This window comes from Aristolochia californica, unplaced genomic scaffold, assembly GCF_029961685.1.
Source record: "Aristolochia californica isolate CCGP_79_NKW_82.1479 unplaced genomic scaffold, dmAriCali1.0.hap1 SCAF_2, whole genome shotgun sequence".
Classification (NCBI taxonomy): Eukaryota; Viridiplantae; Streptophyta; class Magnoliopsida; order Piperales; family Aristolochiaceae; genus Aristolochia; species Aristolochia californica.
In genome coordinates this window covers 216,043-235,899 of record NW_027181881.1, presented here as the reverse complement: position 1 = coordinate 235,899, position 19,857 = coordinate 216,043, and the positions used below count along the sequence as shown (strand labels likewise).

Sequence of the window (19,857 nt, the reverse complement as noted above, 5' to 3'; positions counted from 1 at the left end):
TTTGCAACCAGCTAGCTAGAGAATCTCAGTCATGTTCTAAAACTGCACAGAAGGAGATCGTACCCGTGTACTTTGGTTTCAAATTCCATTATGCTCACCTGGTAAGTATCTTTCTTATCGTAAAAGAAAAACATTTTTATTTGTTCAAATATCTTTGTCAAACGAGAGATTTCTTTTGCGAGTGGAGGGAACGAAAACTTCTCTTTGAAGCATTAGTAGAAAAAAGCATTTGAACCGTACTCTTTTTAACTTTTTTAGATCCCTAACCATGATAAGCTTCAAAATGGTAAATTTTTTTCTCACAAAATTACCTTTGAAAAATGAAGTGATGACATCTGACATCTAGAAGAAAATCCAAAAAAGCTGCAATAACATTTTTCAATTAAAAATACATTAGGTTTTATGTAAATTGAATTAATTATTATATATATATATATATTTTTTAAATATATACTACTTATTTGATAAATGAAATTGCTATAGAAAAGGGTAGAATGAGTAATGAGATAAATATATAAACTAGTAATAATAACAAATATTATTTAAATAAATTATATTATAAAAATTTAAATAGTTGATTGTGTATGAAATTCATCTTAATAATTAGCCATATTATATAACTACAATATATATATATATATATATATATATATATATAATATAAAATAAAAATAAGAACCTAAATATTAGAAAAAGTTTAGAAATAAAATTAGTGATATTAAGTATAATTTTGGGTTAATGGAGTGGTGACCGGTGAGCAGAGTAAGCCTTTCTAGGGTTCATGAGTGGCCTTGCCAAGTTTTACAAACATAACTCAAGAACCAAAAGCCCCCTAAGCAGCAGAACCGTCTTGGGTAGCCTCGTGAGTTGTGACAACCGACTCGTCCCAAGCACTCAATGGAAGCGGAAAAGGGATCATATACCCATTTACTCTCTCCATCTCCACTTCGGTAACCCCGAGCAAAAATCCCTTCTTTCTTGCCATGCTCTAATATTTTCCCTGTAAATTTCCTCTAATTTCGCTGTGCGGACAGCAAACGCGTGACAAGGTATGTTTCTTTTCCAAATTTTTTTGTCGTCGTTTTTGGGAGTCTGCGTTGGATTAAGCTGAGGTTGCTTGACGCTGATCGAGCGAAGCAGCTATGTAGTGTGAACTGCTAATTTTTTTTTATTTTTATTTTTTATACTCACGGGTTTCATTTGCAGAATCCGTCTTGGGTTGCGGAATCGGAGGGATGTTCGGCTCAACTAATCGTACGTTTCGATTCTCTTTCTTGGACATTAAGTTTTTCTTCTCTGTTTGGATTGGATTTGATCTTTCTTACCTGCTGTAGGAGAGAGATTTTGGACAGTGTTGTTAGTATGCGCCTCCTTGAATTCTCAGTCACTGCTAATCTGTCTTAGACTTCTTGTCAATTTTTTTATTATGCGATCCTTTTTTTTTTTTTTCCTTTCCTCTTTAATCGTCATTTTACCGCAAAGCATAGTTACCGGGTCTTCTAAGGATTATTTGATCCTTCTCTGTCATGTTTTTGCGGCATTTGGCAGTACGAATCTTGCGAGGTTTAATGTAGGAATGCTCGCAACTTTCTTTCTCTCATTTTCTCTCTCGACTATGGAGATCCTGCGTTCCTTTTAGTCTGGCAGTTTCTTTTACTCCCCTGTTTTCTGTTCTTTGTTGCCCGAGACAATGTCTTTGTCTTGTTTGAATGTGTGTTGAATTCTTGCAGTTATCGTTACTTTTTTTTGGGGGGGGGGGGGAGGGAGTGGGGGGTGTTCCTACCGGTATGTTTTTAGTAATTTTATTTTGTTTGAACTCTTGAATTGTTGTGTGTTGAATCCGTGCAATTATTGTTGATAGCTGTTAGTTTACTCTGGTTTCCTGAAACCTGCCAGTCAGTTTGTTTTTGGTTCCTCTATTTTATTGTTTGAGCTCTTGAATTGTTCTAGAGCAAGTCACTCTTCTCTCTCTCTCCCCCCCCCCCCCCCCCCTTCCCGCACAGACTCACCTCTATTTCCATTTTTTCATTTTTCTCCTCAAATGTTATCTCGTGTTAAGTTTTTTTCTCTCAGCTAAATTTAAACTGTATATAAATATGTTGTTGGAATCCTTCAGAATTATGCTGTTTGTTTCTAAGTTTGAAAGTGCTTGGACTGGAGCACTACTAGCAGAGAACTGATAAGATATGAGAACTCCCCTTTCATCCAAAGGTCTTACTTATGAATGCGTTTACTATATTGATTTTTCCTTCCCTGTATGGCTCATCAAGCTTTGAAATGAAATTCATTGAGGTTTTTTAATTCAGTCTGCTTATTTGAAAAATTATTATGGTCTGGAATCTTTTCAAATATTTTTTTTATTTTCTCTTTGATCAATCACTGTCTGGAAGTTCTTTTTCCAGAATATAGAATTGGCTCCTTTAGTACTTTTATTGACCACAAGCTTTGAGTTTGTGAGGTCATTCAGCTTTGCTTTTTCTCAGATATTTGGAGCTTCTCTAAAGTGATGGCAAGTTCTAATTAATCCTTTTTTTTTTTTTTTTTTTCTAATGTGCAGCTTTTGGGCAGTCTTCAAGTAGCCCATTTGGGACTTCATCAGTTTTTGGAGCAAGTAATGCATCCAATAATCCTTTTACTCCTAAACCATTTGGGAGTACTACTCCTTTTGGTTCACAAACGGGTGGTTCCATATTTGGTGGTACATCAACTGGTGTATTTGGAGCAACGCAATCTTCTTCACCTCTAGGTTCTACTCCTGCATTTGGTGCTTCTTCCACGCCAACTTTTGGGAGCTCTGCTTTTGGTGCTTCATCCACACCAGCATTTGGAAATAGCTCATCATCATTTGGAGGTTGAATATGCCCTTTCTTGCCTACTTTATTTTTGTTTTGGTTAATGTTCATTTTGTACCAGCGTCCAATTGATTCCTGGTAATAATGTCAGAAACTCAAGAGTGCTCTGACCAACCTCAGATTAAGAGATAATTCTAAAAACTGAAATGCTCTCCTTTTTTTTTCTACCAATTGTGAGATGTAAGCAAGAAAATGAATTGGAGAGGACAGTAGGCTTTGGGGAATCAGAGTGGCTATTCTGTAATGGAGGTTTAGCAATGGACATAAAAAGCTGTTTGTTCTTTTTTTCTAACTTAGAAAATCCAGGATAGTAAGTTAAAAAAATGTGCCAAGGGTAGGTCATCTGGAAGATCTCTCTACCACTAAATGATCCATCTCCTTTTATCCAAGTGATGAGGGCAAAAACATGTAGCTTGGTCAAGATATCAGTTTTTAGACCTCTAGGTTGACGACACTTTGATGCTTTGTCAGATTCTTGGCAGATAGCTTGATTGAATTCAGAGAGTATTTCTTCATGAAAAATTAAGTTGTTGCAGGATCTCTGAATGTGCAGAATTCATAAATTCCTTGCTAATTATAGAAAGACATGATATGTGGAAAAATAGTTTAGAATGGATGCCTATTTATTGTATTAAGGTAGGAATGACCATATGCTTTGGGCATTGCCTTATTTTTTTTCCCTGAATTAAACTTTCCTCTAGATTTTTTATCTGACAAAAAATGCTTTGTTATATTTGAAGGATCTTCTGTATTTGGGCAGAAACCTGCTTTTGGAGGGTTTGGCTCGACCGCTGGTCAAACAAGTCCATTTGGTAGTACATTTCAGCAATCACAACCTGCATTTGGTAGTAGCTTGTTTGGTTCCAGTACTCCTTTTGGTGCAGCAAGTACTCCAACTTTTGGTGCATCAAGTACCCCTGCCTTTGGTGCATCTAGTACTCCAGCTTTTGGTGTGAACACGGCTCCTGCTTTTGGCTCTACGTCAACTCCAACATTTGGTAGCACAGGCTCTATGTTTGGGTCATCAAGCACGCCAGTGTTTGCTTCCTCAGCTACCCCTGCTTTTGGTGCATCTAGTACTCCTGTGTTTGGATCTTCTAGTGCCACTGCCTTTGGCTCATCGAGTACTCCTGCATTTGGAGCTTCTTCTACACCAGCTTTTGGTGCTTCAAGCACCCCATCTTTTAGCTTTGGCTCTGCACCTACATTTGCCCAATCAAGTTCCACATTTGGGAGCACTTCATTTGGCATGATGTCTTCTCCCTTTGGTGCCCAGAATTCTCCTTTTGGTAAGTTCAGTTCTTATATTTATGCACTGTAGAACCTTTACCTCACATTAGTTTACTCTTCTTTGGGTTTTTGCTATCCAAAAAAGAAAATAATCTTTGTTTCTCTCATACCATTTCATTCGTGTTTGCAGGAGCCCAGCCAACAACAACCACTTTTGGCAGTCCTGGTTTTGGCCAGTCTGCCTTTGGGAGTCAGCGTGGTGGAAGCAGAGTTGCACCCTATACACCGACAGCTGAGGTGGATGGCGGCAGTGGAACACAGCCAGCTGGCAAACTGGAGTCTATATCAGCTATGCCTGTTTACAAAGACAAGAGTCATGAAGAATTACGATGGGAAGACTATCAACTAGGAGACAAAGGTAGAACTTTGATAGTTTCCATAACTATGAAGTTAACTGTACATACAAATTCCCTTTAAAAAGAAACTGTACACACAAATTTTCTGACATTAGGTGCACGTTTTTGCATTGATCAATTCTTGGTTATTTTATCTTCCAATTATTTCAAAATTTCAGGTGGACCAAATCCTGCCAGTCAGCCTGCAAGTGGAATTGGTTTTAGTGCACCTGCACAGTCAAGCCCGTTTGGCACAACAAGCACGTTTGGTCAAACAAGTGCAAACCCCTTCTCCAGCGCTTCTTCAACCAACCCCTTTGCTTCAAAGACTCCAACGTTTGGTTCTACTAGCTTTGGTTCATCTTCAACACCGTCATTCAGCTCTCCCTTTGGTACTTCCTCCACAAGCCCCTTCGGGACTACAATCTCATCCACCACTCCCTCCCTGTTCGGGGCCACAACTACCCCTGCATTTGGAGCAAGTTCATCTCCATCCTTATTTGGTGGGTCAAGCATGCCTGCATTTGGTGCCAGTTCATCCCCTTCGATCTTTGGTTCTGCATCAGCACCTGGATCAAGTCCAGCTTTTGGGTCTGGCTTGACCTTTGGAAACACCCAGTCTTCGGGACTTTTTCAGTCAAACACTCCTTCTCTTGGACAGACAGCATCTGGCTTTGGGTCGAGTGTTCCTGCTTTTGGACAAACTACTAGTTCTACATTTGGTCAGCCTAATCCCTTTGGGACACCTGCAACTGGATTTGGGGGAAATTTGTTTTCAAGCAGCTCTTCGCCCTCCCCGCTTTCTACAAGTACTCCAATTGGTTTTGGCCCAACAACGGTGAGTAACCTTGCAGTCCAAAGATAGATTATTTCCAGTTTATGTGATTTCTACTTCATAGCTGTGCAATCATTAATTGTTATATGATACTTTTTTTACCGGAATTGTTATATGACACTTTTTTTTACGGGAATTGTTATATGATACTTCATGTCATTGTTTGCTAATATTTTTATGTTTTCTAGGTGCAACCTTCTCTGCAAACTTCATTCTCTGCACCCATTCAGACATCTGGTGCGTTTTCTTTCGGCAACTTTGGTCAGACACAATCCGGTACATATCTATATATCATGTGATAATGTTCTTGTTTTAACATATAGTTCTTTCTGGCTTTCTGTACCTTCTACTATATTTTGTTGGTGTCTACAGTTGCTTCAAGTGGCTTTGGGGGTGTTTCAAATGTCTTCGGTCAGGGAGCCTTTGGACAATCGTAAGTCTCTTCTCTGAAATATATTTTGAGAAAAATTTAACTGTTTTATTTGTATATTTTAATTAATAATCATTGTACAGTTCTGAAATAAAAGGGAAAATTAGACCCTTATAGTGAAATTTTGAAACCAAAGATCTTTCTTGTTATTTTATTGAAATGATTAGCATTGCAGATTAAAACTATGATTGCTGACTTATTCTTTTGGTATATTTTATTTGTTGCATGTGAATTATGCTACTCTGGGATGTGTAGCAACATGGTTTCTGATGAGTCTTTACAGCTTGGTTTTTCTCCTGTATCCTCCATGAAAAATATCTCATTTCTGAATAGTTCTAAAGCATGGTTTATGTCTTTGTTCCTCCATCGAAAGGATTTGTTACTGAATTAATTTTGATCAAACTCTGGAGCAATTGGAGGTTGTGAATTGCCCCAAACCAAGAAACCCTTATTTATGGTGCTTCAGTAACTTAATTTTGGTCGAGTAAAAGCTCCCTTTCATATTTACTTCTTACTTTAAGTGGTAGTTTATTCTTTCAAACAGCTGTTCATGATGTGTCTGTTCCTATATGTTGCTTCAGTAACTTCTTTTGCTGAGTAAAAGCTCTCTTTTTTATTTACTTGTTACTTTAATATGGCAGTGCTACTACTCAGAGTACTTTGGTTGCACAACCAGCACCAGTCTCAAACCCTTTTGGAACGTTGCCTGCCATGCCACAAATGTCAATTGGCCGTGCTGGCTCTTCCCCTTCTATTCAGTATGGAATTTCTAGCATGCCTGTAAGTATTCTCACTGTTTGTACAATTATTTAGTTATTGGATTGAAGACCAACAGGCAAAGTCGGGCATAAAAGAGTGGGGGCCTCTAACAAACCAAACAGACATCCAGGATCTCCTTTTTGTTTATAAGAAAAAAGTGCTGGATTGAGGACCAAACTAGCAAATTCGGGTATAAAGGGTGGGGGGCTTAACCAGCCAAACAGGCATTCAGGATCTCCCTCATGGGAAATAGAACCAAGTCTTGTTCTCTCTCAATTAATGAAGTCAATAATTCATTTTCACTGAGGTCTTTCCATAAAATGAATCTCATGATCTGTAACCATCTTTGTGATGTTATATTGTGATTATATTGCTTGAAGTGGCTGTAGCAAGCTTCAGAGGTCAATTCTCTCGTTACAAATCCTGGTTTTTTCATGTAACAAAAAATGCTGTATTTTAACCATTTTGTGCTTTATTCTAAGCTCTACTTTCAGTTCATGAATTCACATTATGGTGTTGCAGGTTGCAGACAAGCCGGCCCCTGTTAGAGTTTCCTCTTTGTTGACTTCGAGACATTTGTCTCAGAGGAGAACCAGGCTACCTCCTAGGAAATACCACCCGAAGATTGATGGTCCAAAGGTGAGATTAGTTAATCATTGAGGAGTACTTTACTTCTTACTCTTTTTGACAAGTAAAGTATCAACTCAATTAAAGTTTTTCTGATCTTTTCATGGAAAAAAATGTTATTGACTCTCAAAACAACCCTTAATTGACTGATTGTTTGTACATCCTCTCTGTACAGATATCTTTCTTCAGCGATGAAGAAGAAGCTCCAAGCACGCCTAAGGCTGATGCTCTTTTCATCCCCAGGGAAAACCCTCGTGCTCTTGTAATTCGTCCCATGGAGCAGTGGCCTTCTAGAGCTTCTGCAGAAAAACCTGTGTTTAAAGATGTGTCTACTCCTGTTCACGAAAATGGTTTGTATCCTCATCCTGCACTACCTATCTTAACATTTAACTTGGCAGCAGAACTTTAGTCAGAGATGAGTGTGAATAACCTGATCTAGTTGAACATCAACATCTTTAACAAACTGACTTGTCTCATTGAGTCATTCTGCCCTAGTTCATTCAAATGGTGATCCTTGTATATAGAATTACAGGTTTTGTTTTACTCTGTATTTTGAGTGCACATAATGAATTTGTTTATCTCTTCAGCTTCAAGCTTCTGAATGACTGTATTTGCCTTCTAAATTTCTGTTTAATTCATGGTGTGTCAATGTATGTTCTTTTTCTTTCTTCTGGATGGAGAATACTGCAAAAGCAAGTAAGGACAGAGCTGGTCACATGCTTGAGGCTTAGGACACCCTTCAGTTCAGGAAATGGTGCCAAATTATTGGGCAAAATTCTGGCATCTCTCTGTTGCTTAGTAGTCTGGAACTATTCGATGGCCTTATTAATTTTCTCTTGATTGTTGCATTTCCTGTTCAGGTAAATCTTCCGGGGATGCATCTGCCTCTGCTGTAAATGGTTCCTTTGGTCATGATCATCATGATAGTAAGTCCTGACATCAAACTGGTTTCAGAATGTCTTGACTTGTTCTTATCCTACAGTTGTTTTGGTCTCATTTTAGAACTATAGCTAATCAAACCCAATTTATGTACAGATGTTGAAACAAAATAATGTTTATATTATTTAAAAATTCGATTATCGACATTGTTATCTGTTGATTAGTGGTCATCATTCTTTGTAAAATATGTTTGTTTTTTATGTTCATTTGCACTGTGCTAATTTTTTTGCTCACCTCTCTTTGTTTCTTGCAGAAAATGTGGCTGAGAATGGCTTTGATGGGCAGCATAATACTTCCCCGGCCAGACCCAAACAGAAGGCAAATGGAGTTCTCTATGAAGACCATGGACAGAAAGGAGATTCATACATTACATTGTCAGGTCACCGTGCTGGGGAAGCAGCTATAGTCTATGAGCATGGGGCTGACATTGAAGCTCTAATGCCAAAGCTACGGCATGCTGACTACTACACTGAGCCTCGGATCCAAGAGCTGGCTGCCAAGGAGCGGGCAGAGCCTGGGTACTGCCGCCATGTGAAGGATTTTGTGGTGGGTAGGCATGGGTACGGAAACATAAAATTCTTTGGGGAGACAGATGTTCGGAGGCTTGATTTAGAGGCCCTTGTGCAATTCAACAACAAAGAAGTTATAGTGTACATGGATGAAAGCAAGAAGCCTCCAGTGGGCCAGGGCCTCAACAAGCCTGCAGAGGTCACCCTTCTCAACATCAAATGCTTTAATAAGAAAACTGGCCAACAATACACAGACGGCCCAAAGGTGGAAAAGTACAAGGAAATGCTGAGGAAGAAAGCTGAGGACCAGGGTGCTGAGTTTGTTTCTTATGACCCTGTGAAAGGGGAGTGGAAATTTAGAGTGAACCACTTCAGCCACTATGAACTCGGGGATGATCTAGGTTCATTCCCTGCCGGTGCTGCCGATGTCAATGTGAAATTATGATTGTTGTGTATCAGGAAAACACGGATTGATGTAGAGGAGCAAAGGGAGGATTGCCTCGGTGACCTACACTGTTGAAATTTTGGTTATCTGCCCGTCTTGTATTAAAGTTGTAGGATGCAGGGGTGCTTGGGTATTTTATGGGTTCCATCTGTTGTCAATATGGGCATTAGGTTATTGCTCTGAGTGTTGTTCTTTTCCTTATCTCCCTTCAAGTGTCCTTGTTTTGACCAGTTTTTCCCGGTTTTGAAAAGGATACCGCTATTTGAAACATGTTTTGCCAGAACAATAAATATATTTTCCAAATGCAGATTCCAGAATGCTCCACATGTGTGAATAAGACCATTATTTAAGAAATATTTTGTTTTTTCTTCATAGAAAATATTTTTTGTTCAATATAAAGTCATATTGTCCTACCATTTTATAATCTAATAATTTTACCACGTTGATCACCTTAGATAGAGAAAGTTTTCACTTTTCAGTTGCAGGTGAGCTCTCTTCCTTGATGCCGACAAGGGTAAGTTACCATAATTTTGCATCATGATTTGTAACTGAGGCCATATAGATCAGAGGCCCTCGATAATGTTGTTCAAGGTCCATACCATTACATTGTCAATTTTGCATACCTCTGAATGAATGTGTTACATCTACCCTCAGTAGCTTATAGGTCAACTGTCGCAATTCACCGGCTGGAACTTCCAATAGTCTCTCATGGTATTTCATTTTTCTTTCAACAAAATTCCCCCTTGTGGAATGCCTTTTATGACGCTTTCTGAGCATTTTGTCATAACAAAATCCAACCAATAAAAGAAGTTAATGATACAAGGAGCAACATCCAACTACAGCACCTCGAACTCCTCGCATAGACCTGATCTCTCTCCACTCTAATGGCATGGCCCTTGGATCACAGACTCTCACAAGATCCAGCTTTGCGATGTCAAATCTGGGTGCTGCTGACCTCGCAAACTTGAGAACCTTACCTCCCAACACATAAATATTCTTACCCAAGCCAACAAGGCCAAATCCAAAACTTTCTAATGGTCGGGAGTGGTCAGGAAGAAAGACAGGAGGCAATGAGCCTATGACAGTCCAGTCCCTCTGGTCCATCTTTTTAGCTTTGATGGAGTTTTGCCACTCTGAAATGGTATAAAGACAGCCCCCAACCTCAGTGAGAGAAAACTCTGTCGTCCTAGCAAATGGATTGACATCCTTTGCAGCATGCCACTTCCAATCTGATGGCACAAAGACTTCAGTAATGCTCTGATGATCCTGTTCCATTTTTCCTCCAAAAACACAAAATTGGCCTTCATACGAAATGCCACAAGAGTCCTTGCATGGCATGGTCATTTCAGGAAGGTCCTCCCACCTGTAACAGCAGATCTTTCAACACTAACAAGGAATAATTTTGTGCAAATTGCTAACACTGTACCATAAGAGTATGATTTCCTTTGGCATGAATAGCAGCCACACAAATATAAACCAGTATAACGATGAAACCAGTCATTTGCAATGAATCAAAAACCTGGAAGTAGAGTCACCTGTCTTCCAGTGGATGATATACTTCAGCACTGGCAATGCGCTCAGACCCTGAATTCCATCCTCCGGCAACATAAATTTTTCCACACACAACAGCACAAGCAAAGTTAGACCTTGCTGTCCTCATGCTGGAGACCCTTTTCCACCGCTTCTTGAATGGATCAAACTGCATCACATCATTTGTTACTGAAGGAAATTCATGCTGCAGAAGTGAGTCATTTGACAAGTATTGCCCCCCAATAACAAAAAACAGATTATGAACAGTGATGCATGAGAATCCACGGTGCTCAATTATATAATCAGCCCTTGGTATTCTAGGCAGAGGATGCCATCTATCAGCATCAGGGTCAAAAGCAATCCACTGAGTATTAATTTGCTCCTCTGTTAGAGCAAACAACCAATTTCCGCACCATCCTTCTTTAGCTTTGATGTTGGTGTATTCTGAGCTTCTCACTGCATCTTTCCACCTCCTGGATACACATTCTAGGACTCCGTGATGCCCATGTGACAACATTGCCAGGCATCTCAAAGCCAAATCATCACACAATCCAGGAATCAACACTTCAGGTTGCCTGATGGAAAGAAATAGCAGATAAATTTCACTGAACAAATAATTAAGTTGTGAAGGTCAAGATCCATGAAAGTAAAAAAGCTACCTAAGTGGCACAAATAAAACAAAGAAACGTACTGCAAGAAATTGAATTTTTTTATGGAAATCAGATGCCACCCATGCACCAGTAGCTGGTTCAAGACTAACTAAATATGAGTCAATACACAAAAAGCAGAGAAACTGCCAAATAACTTACTAGATTTAATAAAAATCTAATTCAAGGTGGCTCATATTTTCTTTTATTATTAGATGCGTCTTTATCTGCTGAAGGTTTTGACATCAGTAACTTGTCTAGAGATTGTTGACTACATAATTTATGGATTTTGACCATCCTCACATAAATGACAGGTTTTTTATCCTTTTATTTTTTGAAGATTTAATGACAAGATATGTTCCTCAGCTGGTTCTTTGTAGTTTGAGCATCTCCAGCTTTCAACCTCTCAGAAAAAGCTGACCGTCTTTGGCACATAGACAACCATGAAACTCTTCTACTCTTACATCACTATCCCCATGATTTTAAAATTTAATTACCTTCACCCTTTTGCACCATCTCATCATCATATTTGGCAAATTATAGATGATTTATCTCACATAGATAATTTGATGACTAAGTTCTGCCTCATTATGGATGAAGGTGTTCTATTGAAGGGATGCTATTATTCTCTTCACAGCTCCTTTTGGACATTTCTCTTTCGATCAGATTTTCTTAATATTACCTAAAGATTAGCAAGTAAAAAATTTCCAAGTAGAAAAGCACAAGACCTTGTTACTCTGAACATAACTCATTCAATAAGGGACACAAATGAAGAGTCAGCTAAAATAATATTTTCACCGATCTTGGAAAATATTAAAAGACAATGCGAGGATCTAATCTCGAAAATGTTGTCTAAATTAATTTAAATGGCAACATTTCTGAATGGGAATGTCCAAACTGTAGAATCAGTACTGAGTTCTTTCGAGAAACGTCTAAGTAGATACTAAGAAAAATTGGGCACCGTCAGCTCTATACTTATTCTCAAAGACAAACGACCTTGTATAATTCACAAGCAAACCAACATCTGCAATTACACAGAGGACATTTGCACCCACACCTTTGAAGAGAGTCTTGGTCCTTCATTTTCAAGAATTCAGCAGATGCATCCAAAGATCTTATTTGTACTAGGTTCGTCATTGCTCAAAAATATCAAACTTAACAACAGTCCAGCACTAATTGAAAGTATAGAAGCTTCATGGAATAAGAATTTCCATAGTACACAGCAATGCCAATAGTGAAATACTTTATCCACCACAGAGACCTGCAATGCCATCTGACTTGAGAGAAGCCAGCAGATTTGTGTGTACAGGAAGAAGATGAAATAGTCTCTGTTTGTCTTCTTTTCGAAAAAGAAGGGAAAAAAAATTAAAAGAGATTTTAATATTTAATCAAATTAAGGTAAAATTGTTGTTTAATATTTTCTCAGGACCATTGATGTCTTTAAGCTATAACAGTCCTATTATACAAATGCCATTCTTCCTCTCTTATTCTTAACCAAAAGTATGAGTGTGATAAGTTTCTAAAACCAGGAAGGTAAGCAAATTTACTGCAGGAGGGAAGGTGCAAATTCAATATTCTTCAAGGAGGTGATAATTAACCCCCCCAAAAGACCATGCAGCCACTCCAAAACTTATTCTGTGAGGGTATCACCAACAATGATGTGGCCCTCAAAAATCGAAATGGTAAGGATCTAAAAAAAAGGGAGCATATTGAATGAGATAGCTGCACAAATCAGAGGAATGTAATTTCAAAACTTTGAACTGAGAAATAACACTCTGGTGGTTGTGCATGGCATGGATGTCTCTTGCGCCATGTGTGTGAGCATGCACGCGTGTATGCCCCATTGACTATTTATGTTATATTGCAATCTTCCATAACAGGGAAGGGATAGTTCCATCTAACCCTCTTATATTGATAAATAAGGTTCACCCTCATGAGAAAGGCCAGATAGGATGGACAGAGAAGGCAAGCATTTTTCCCCTTGATGACAACTGGCATTCTGGCATTTTTTTTCTATCGCAGCCACTTTCACTCTATTTTATTATATACGCTTAGTGAAAGAATATTTTTTGAGCACCTAGGACATGGGATTCTATATGAACCAATGGATAGTGACAAGTCGTTACTACTAGCAATGATTTCCTCTTTCATTACTTCATCCTTTCCATTTCCCTCTCCCTTGTTCTTAGTGACTCATCAAATGGCACTCAGTTCATATCAGTAAGTTTGCATTCTAGCTTGACCAAAGGTGGCTGGTCCTTTCAGACAAGACCTTTTGAAGAATTTCAATGGACAGACAAAGACTAGGAACACTGCAGATGATAAAGGATTGCCTTTATATAGAAGAAGTGCTATGCCTCCAAAGAAGGCACACATTTTTGTTTATATATTTCAGTCTCAGATGGGTCTCAGGTTTTCTGTCTTAAAAGGACGAAGAAAGAAAGAGATGAAGACACTTCTTAATCAGAGTGCAGCAGGTCGTCAAGAAGAGTTACTCACCACTGGAAGTGTTATGTCTAAAAATAGATAATTCCGACTAAAACAGTTTCTCCTTCATCTGAAATCTAAAGATAATCGATGATTACTAGCTTAATTGATTCCAGGTGCACTATCGGGAAATAGTACTTCTCCCAGTGCGTACGAATTTCACGGGTTGCACACCAACATACATCTATAGCGAAAGCAAGAGGGAAGGGCTTGAGAAAAAAGGGAAAGAAGAGAGAAGGCCTGAAAAGGAGAATCTATAGTTCTTACGGTTCCCTTAAGTACGCCCATTTGCCCTAAAAAAAAAAAAAACAGAGGGTCCAGTGGCGCGCACCAGCAAGCCCCAGCTCCCCCATAACCTCCAATCAATTGCACAACTATAGAAAGCTATTGAGGCTTTGATTTTATCAATGAAACTCAGAAATATCGATAGTCGAGTCACTTCAAAACAAAACGACTGGCTTGAGACCAAAGAAATAATTTTTTGCAGACGAATCTAAAAATGAAAGAAGAGCACTAAAACGGTAACACGAAAGAATATACAAAAGGATTGATCCAGTTAGCAGGAACTCACGGAGACATCTTCCTTGGCCGCCTCTACACAGAATTTCCGGCACTTGTTTAGTTTACAGTCGCGGAGATCGGGCAAGTCACTCTCAATGTTTCATACAAAGAGTCAGGAAAACCAAACAGAAGAATCAGGGAGAAGGAAAACAACACGTAGAGAGGAATATCCAAAATCAACCAGCGGCATTGACACACTCTTCTACCCTGTTTACAACCGATTTACACGACTCTGCACTAGCCCAGGTGACAGAACCTGCAGGTTTTCTCCGTCCTCTACAAAGCGTAAGGAACTCATTCCATACCAGAAAGTTTTTTTTCACTTTTTTTTGTTGAGAAAAGCCCTGACAAGAATACTACTGAAGCACATATATATATCCATTCAGATTCGTTGCTATGATATTGTGTTCGGCAATTAAAAATTCGTGGGTATCATCTTCTGAGACGGGTAGGTTTCATATTTTTTGTCCTCTTAAATTCAAATTTGAAAGAAAAAAGATATCTTAATTCTAACCAGTTTTCATCTTGAATTTTGAATAACCATTTCACCGTGGGCTTCAAGATTTGAATTGAATTCATCCAACCCATTAGACATAGAGCTATAACTTATAAGATAAGAATAAAAACACACACAGGCATTTCATACGTCACACAAGAAGGGAAGGAAAAATACTAATAGGCATTGTGTATCAGATTTATATAGTTTCATATCATATTAAAATAATTAGTAAAATAATAAAAATACATGTATCATACCATATTTCCAAAATTCAAGCAAGACCAGGGATGTGTCTTTCAGCTTAATTATTGACCAATATGGCTCTCCTATATCGGCAAATACACCCTATGGGGGGGTTAGTGTACTGTGTAAGTTCAAGGGGAAAGTGAAGTACTTTCCTTAGGGAAAGTAAGGTACTTGTTTGTGTTAGCGTGCGCAATGAAAAATGCAGTGTAAAGTACTTGTTTGTGTTAGTGTGCACAATGTAAAGTACAGTGTAAATTATTTGTTTGTGTTAGTGTGCACAATAGAAAGTGAGGTGTAAAGTACAGATAAATTATTTATTAAATAAAATATTTTGATATATCTAACTTTTAGAAAATTAAATTAATATTAGTTAATAAATAAAATATATTAAATATAACAATTAAATAAATGCTTACTTTTATATTATTAAAATTATAATTTTGTAATATCTAAATATAAAATAATTATACAAACATTGTACTACACAACGTACTACACAAACATCGTAATAATAAATATAAAAATAATACAAATATAATTCAATCACTTATTTAATATAAAAAATTACAATTGTATATACAAAAATACAACACACAAAATATTTGTCAAATTAGGGAGGAGAAACTGGGTGGATATAGGTTCTTTTTTTAGCCTTTTTTTTTGTCAAATTAGAAGTTGGGGTTTAAGGTCAATGGTTCGGGGTCAAGTTGAGTTATTAAAAATACGGCCCGAGGTTAGGTTGAGTGTTTAGAAACTCCACTTGACCCAAAAATTAACAAAGCTAAAATTATTTTAAAAGGAACAAAAGAAAATAAAAATAAATTATTAGTTTTAATTATACTTTATAATTAAAAAATAAAATTGGGAAGTAATTAAATAATAAGTATTGCATAATGAAAAAGTCCAAAATATGAATATAAAATAAAAAATAGGAAAACCAGATTATAAAAAAAAATAGAACATAAATAATAACAATGGTTATTTAAAAGGAAAAATTAATAATAGTAATTATGGCGTGCGTTGCATTGAGTTACTATAGCTCGTCTTCCTAGCTCAGCGAGTGGCACGAATAACGAAGGTTATAGCGAGTTGAACGAATAACGGAGGTTGCAGAGAGGGGAGAGAAGTCGTCAATGCAGGGGACGGCGAGAGGAAAAGAGTTGAGCGCCAAGGAGAGGTCACATAGGGGGTGACTGAAATCGCCAAAGGTCGCGAGTGAGAGAGGAGCTGGAGAGGTTGCAGATAGGGGAGAGAAATTGCCGAAGGTCGTCGATGCTGGGGACGGCGAGAGGAAAGGAGTCGAATGCCGGAGACAGGTCGCACAGTGGGCAATTGAAATTGCCGAAGGTCAGTCGCGAGCGAGAGAGAATATTTTTTCCTTCCCGACCCGAGCCCGATGTAATTGAGAGAGGGAAAGTGAATTTAGAGCTCGACCCTTCTTAATTCACTTTTTCTCCGTTATGCCTAAAACTGAGGAAAGTGAAATACATTTTTATATTTTACTTTTTTTCCCTGCACTTGTGCTACGCACTCATAATAGCTTTTAGCATATTTTACCCAGTCGTAAGTGAAATATGCTAGGCACTAACAGGGCCTATATCTTTAGGTTATCCCTAAGACCGATACCCCACTTAAGGGGCACATGGGTAGTGGGTTTAAGGCTAAAATGGCATAAACACGCACATTGTTACACTCCATGTGAAAAAAAATGTCCTACATCCTATGCTGTATTACCATTGATGGTCTCTCTGGGTTCACAGTCCTCCACTGACCAGTTAACACAAAAGTTTCCATTCTTCGCATTTTGGGACGCGAAGAAGGAGAAAATAGGAACGGAAAACTCCCCGGCTGCCGCCCTTGTTCTGGATTCCGGGAAGCTGAACAACAACGATAAGACGAGAAGAAAAAGTCTCCAACCACCTCGTCCCATCCGGTCGCATTCCAAACTTGTTTATTAAAGATCAAACAGTACAACCCCAAAAAAAACGGCGATTAATATTCCGATTTAAAAAAATCAACAGACCGAAACATTCCCAAAGATTGAATTCGTTGCCTCTTGGATGAATCCAATTGGGAAAGCAGCTCCGGAAGCATCCATTGAATTGTGTGATGATTCATGAGTGGATTAGGCTTTCAGCCCCAGAAGATATTTGATTGCTACGAAGAAGAAAGAAGAAGGAAAAACGTATTCGGAAATGGAAGGCGAAAGCAGACCAACTTGGAAGATAAGGTGAAGTTTTCGTTTCCGTCTTAACTTTGCAGACATGCCAAGCTTTTACTGTTGACAGAGCTGAACCGATGCCACTCCGTCAAAGGCAATCCTCTCGCTTTGGTTATTTTTATTTTTTTTTTAAAAAAATCTGTAGATTTTGTGGTTGCAGCGACCCTGGAAAGGCGGAGTGAGAGAGCATGAAGCATGAAGCAAAATAAAATAATTTCATGATTATAAGAGTACAAAAATTAGAGATTGATGTAATTTAAGAAACAAAATATTCATTAATATTTAGGCTTTGGCTTATGTTCTAGTTGTGTCTTAATGGGACCTTTAATTCTTGCTTTGGTGAAAGGGATTTGCTTATTTCAATGAATAAACTGAAGTCATCATCAACTACTCCCATCTTCGTGCCTTGAGTGAGTCATACATCATCAACCACCTTTACAATTACAACTCTCCCAACTCGGACCTCTACCCCCTGTAACTCTGAATACATATATATATATATACCTCGCTTCCCTCGCTTCTTCTCTCGTCCCAAATCAACTCGCCTCTCCTTCCAGTCATTTCTCCACCCGCAGCCATGGCTTCTTCCTTCACCTTCCTCGCTCCCCTCCTCGCCATCGTCGCTACCCACGTCATCGCTGATCCCGACATGCTCCAAGACATCTGCGTCGCCGATCTCACTGCAGGTAATCGAAATCCCATCTTCCATTCCTCACACATTGTTTCTTTATTCTTTTACCTCCCCCTTGAAACTGTACTCTCTTCTGTGAATGAATGGTTGCAGTTCCAAAGGTGAACGGGTTCCCCTGCAAGGCTGCCTCTGCCGTGAACGCCACGGATTTCTTCTTCGACGGGCTGGCCAAGCCGGGGGCGACCAACAACACCTTGGGCTCCGTGGTTACAGGCGCCAACGTGGAGAAAATCCCGGGACTCAACACGCTCGGCGTCTCCATTTCCCGCATCGACTACGCCCCGGGCGGCCTCAACCCACCTCACACCCACCCCCGTGCCACTGAGATGGTCTTCGTCTTGGAGGGCCAACTCGATGTGGGATTCCTCACCACCGCTAATGTTCTCATCTCGAAGACGATCAACAAGGGGGAAACCTTCGTCTTCCCCAGGGGACTCGTTCACTTCCAGAAGAACAACGGCAAGGTCCCCGCTGCCGTTATTGCCGCCTTCAACAGCCAACTACCAGGCACCCAGTCCATCGCCGCCACTCTCTTCACCTCCAACCCACCCGTCCCTGACAATGTCCTCACCAAGGCCTTCCAGGTCGGCACCAAGGAGATAAACAAGATCAGGGCCAAGCTCGCCCCGCCCAAGAAATCCTAATTAGTCTCTCACCCGCTCGATCGGCTCCCCGCCTTATTCATGAAATTGATTGTTTCGCCAGCCCAGATACCGTTGAGGTGGTGATACATAATGATTTGTTTAACATTTTTCGTTTGAAAAATTAGGAATGAATCATTTTACTTTTCTGCGTCATCTCTCTCTTTCACTCGTAGCTTTTGCTCTTTGACGAAATAAATAATAACCTGTAAATGTCTGTCTGTAAGAAGCACCGCGTCGAGACAGGTGAGACAAATAGTAGACTTACCATTATTGCTCAATCATGGTTCGTAAGTCTGTACTGAAACCATTATTACTTTGTTGGATTGCTCTATGCAAAGCACATTGGTTGGTGTGGGTGTCCTTCTACCCTTACGCTGTCGCCTTAACAGAGCTCGAGCAAGTACTTGCTCAGCCATTTTTAGTCTTAACAATTTCAACAAAGTTATCCCATCGCTTTCTGACAATCTCACTGCTGCTAAAAGACAATATCAACAAAGTTCAATCCGGGGAGGAGTGGTAACAAATTTTAGTAGATGTTTTCCTCATCAGGATCATGAGGAAGCAACAGCGTTGGTTGGGAAATAAGGAGCTCAACGAATACGGGGAAAAGATTCTTATTAGCTGCTGTAAACATCTGATAATTTGCTTTGTTTTTCAGCAAAGCATGGGCGAGATCTTTAGTTTAAGGTGTAAGAAAGCTTTAAGCATGTCATTATCATGCCAGGAGAATCTCCTGCTATGCTTTTTTCAGGTGGGAGGAAGGCCACGCGGCCCTCCATGGCTGCTTTGTCAGGAATCTCTTGTCCAGGTTTTGTTGGGGACAAAGGTTTTGCTACTCAGATTGGGGCGTCTCTGATCCCAAGTCGGGTCCGGGGCGGTTCAGTCATAAATAAAAAATTTAAAAGTATAAAAAGAACAAAAATAAATAAATATATCTTAATTATGATACAAAATATATTATTAAAATATACCTAAAGGTTGGCATTGGATCGGGTTTTATTGTGAATCTGACCCGACCCGATCAACACAAAAACCCCTGCTTTGAGATTTTGGTTTGACCTCGAGGGTTGGGGACATGGAGGGCAAAAAACCTGCCAAGTTTTTGGTAGATGATGGATTTAATTTGATTCGAATCCAACCCTGAGACATAGATATAAAATAGGGGTTGGGAAGGGTTAAGTTTACATAGATGAGTGAGTTTAAACTAGGGTTATGGGAATAGAGCAGGGACAGGGTTATCTAATCAGGATTGGGTTTGACGATTCTGTTTTTTTTTTTTGTTGGGGTTTGGTATGGGATTAGTGTTGAGT

The 19,857-nt window shown here is 39.1% G+C and overlaps 3 protein-coding genes across 5 annotated transcripts; 2 read left to right on the top strand and 1 right to left on the bottom strand.

Annotated features, from left to right (window-relative positions):
- Window positions 1–45: 45 nt before the first annotated feature.
- On the top strand, window positions 46–9,224 carry LOC137956017 (nuclear pore complex protein NUP98A-like). 3 transcript variants are annotated; one of them, XM_068803304.1, is made up of 13 exons: window positions 46–101; window positions 1,207–1,254; window positions 2,558–2,851; window positions 3,593–4,141; window positions 4,273–4,500; window positions 4,657–5,315; window positions 5,501–5,588; window positions 5,685–5,745; window positions 6,384–6,522; window positions 7,024–7,140; window positions 7,304–7,478; window positions 7,989–8,054; window positions 8,321–9,224. In XM_068803304.1, the coding sequence occupies exons 2-13, from the start codon at window positions 1,236–1,238 to the stop codon at window positions 9,019–9,021; spliced, it is 3,096 nt and encodes a 1,031-aa protein (XP_068659405.1). In that variant the 5' UTR covers window positions 46–101; window positions 1,207–1,235; the 3' UTR covers window positions 9,022–9,224. The 3 variants fall into 3 exon arrangements, with proteins under 3 accessions (XP_068659405.1, XP_068659406.1, XP_068659404.1); XM_068803305.1 differs by lacking the exon at window positions 46–101 and adding an exon at window positions 859–1,049 and having other exon boundaries at window positions 5,501–5,549; XM_068803303.1 differs by lacking the exon at window positions 46–101 and adding an exon at window positions 859–1,049.
- A 372-nt stretch (window positions 9,225–9,596) lies between these two features.
- LOC137956937 (F-box/kelch-repeat protein At1g16250) lies at window positions 9,597–14,559 on the bottom strand. Its single transcript, XM_068804608.1, has 3 exons — window positions 14,257–14,559; window positions 10,557–11,126; window positions 9,597–10,384 (listed from the first exon to the last, which is right to left on the bottom strand). Exons 1-3 carry the CDS (start codon window positions 14,262–14,264, stop codon window positions 9,832–9,834), a joined length of 1,131 nt encoding a protein of 376 aa, XP_068660709.1. The 5' UTR covers window positions 14,265–14,559; the 3' UTR covers window positions 9,597–9,831.
- Window positions 14,560–17,748: 3,189 nt separating this feature from the next.
- On the top strand, window positions 17,749–18,700 carry LOC137955867 (germin-like protein 5-1). The gene is made up of 2 exons (XM_068803049.1): window positions 17,749–17,898; window positions 17,997–18,700. The coding sequence occupies exons 1-2, from the start codon at window positions 17,790–17,792 to the stop codon at window positions 18,545–18,547; spliced, it is 660 nt and encodes a 219-aa protein (XP_068659150.1). The 5' UTR covers window positions 17,749–17,789; the 3' UTR covers window positions 18,548–18,700.
- The last annotated feature ends 1,157 nt before the right edge of the window (window positions 18,701–19,857 follow it).

Excerpts from the sequence above, each read along its gene's own strand:
- LOC137956017 (XM_068803304.1), top strand. Across the intron at positions 2,852-3,592 it reads TAGCTCATCATCATTTGGAG|GATCTTCTGTATTTGGGCAG; the intron begins GTTGAATATGCC and ends TTATATTTGAAG. Across the intron at positions 5,746-6,383 it reads CAGGGAGCCTTTGGACAATC|TGCTACTACTCAGAGTACTT; the intron begins GTAAGTCTCTTC and ends TTAATATGGCAG.
- LOC137956937 (XM_068804608.1), bottom strand. Across the intron at positions 10,385-10,556 it reads TATCATCCACTGGAAGACAG|GTGGGAGGACCTTCCTGAAA; the intron begins GTGACTCTACTT and ends CTGCTGTTACAG.
- LOC137955867 (XM_068803049.1), top strand. The coding sequence starts at position 17,790 with ATGGCTTCTTCCTTCACCTTCCTCGCTCCCCTCCTCGCCATCGTCGCT. Across the intron at positions 17,899-17,996 it reads CGTCGCCGATCTCACTGCAG|TTCCAAAGGTGAACGGGTTC; the intron begins GTAATCGAAATC and ends GAATGGTTGCAG.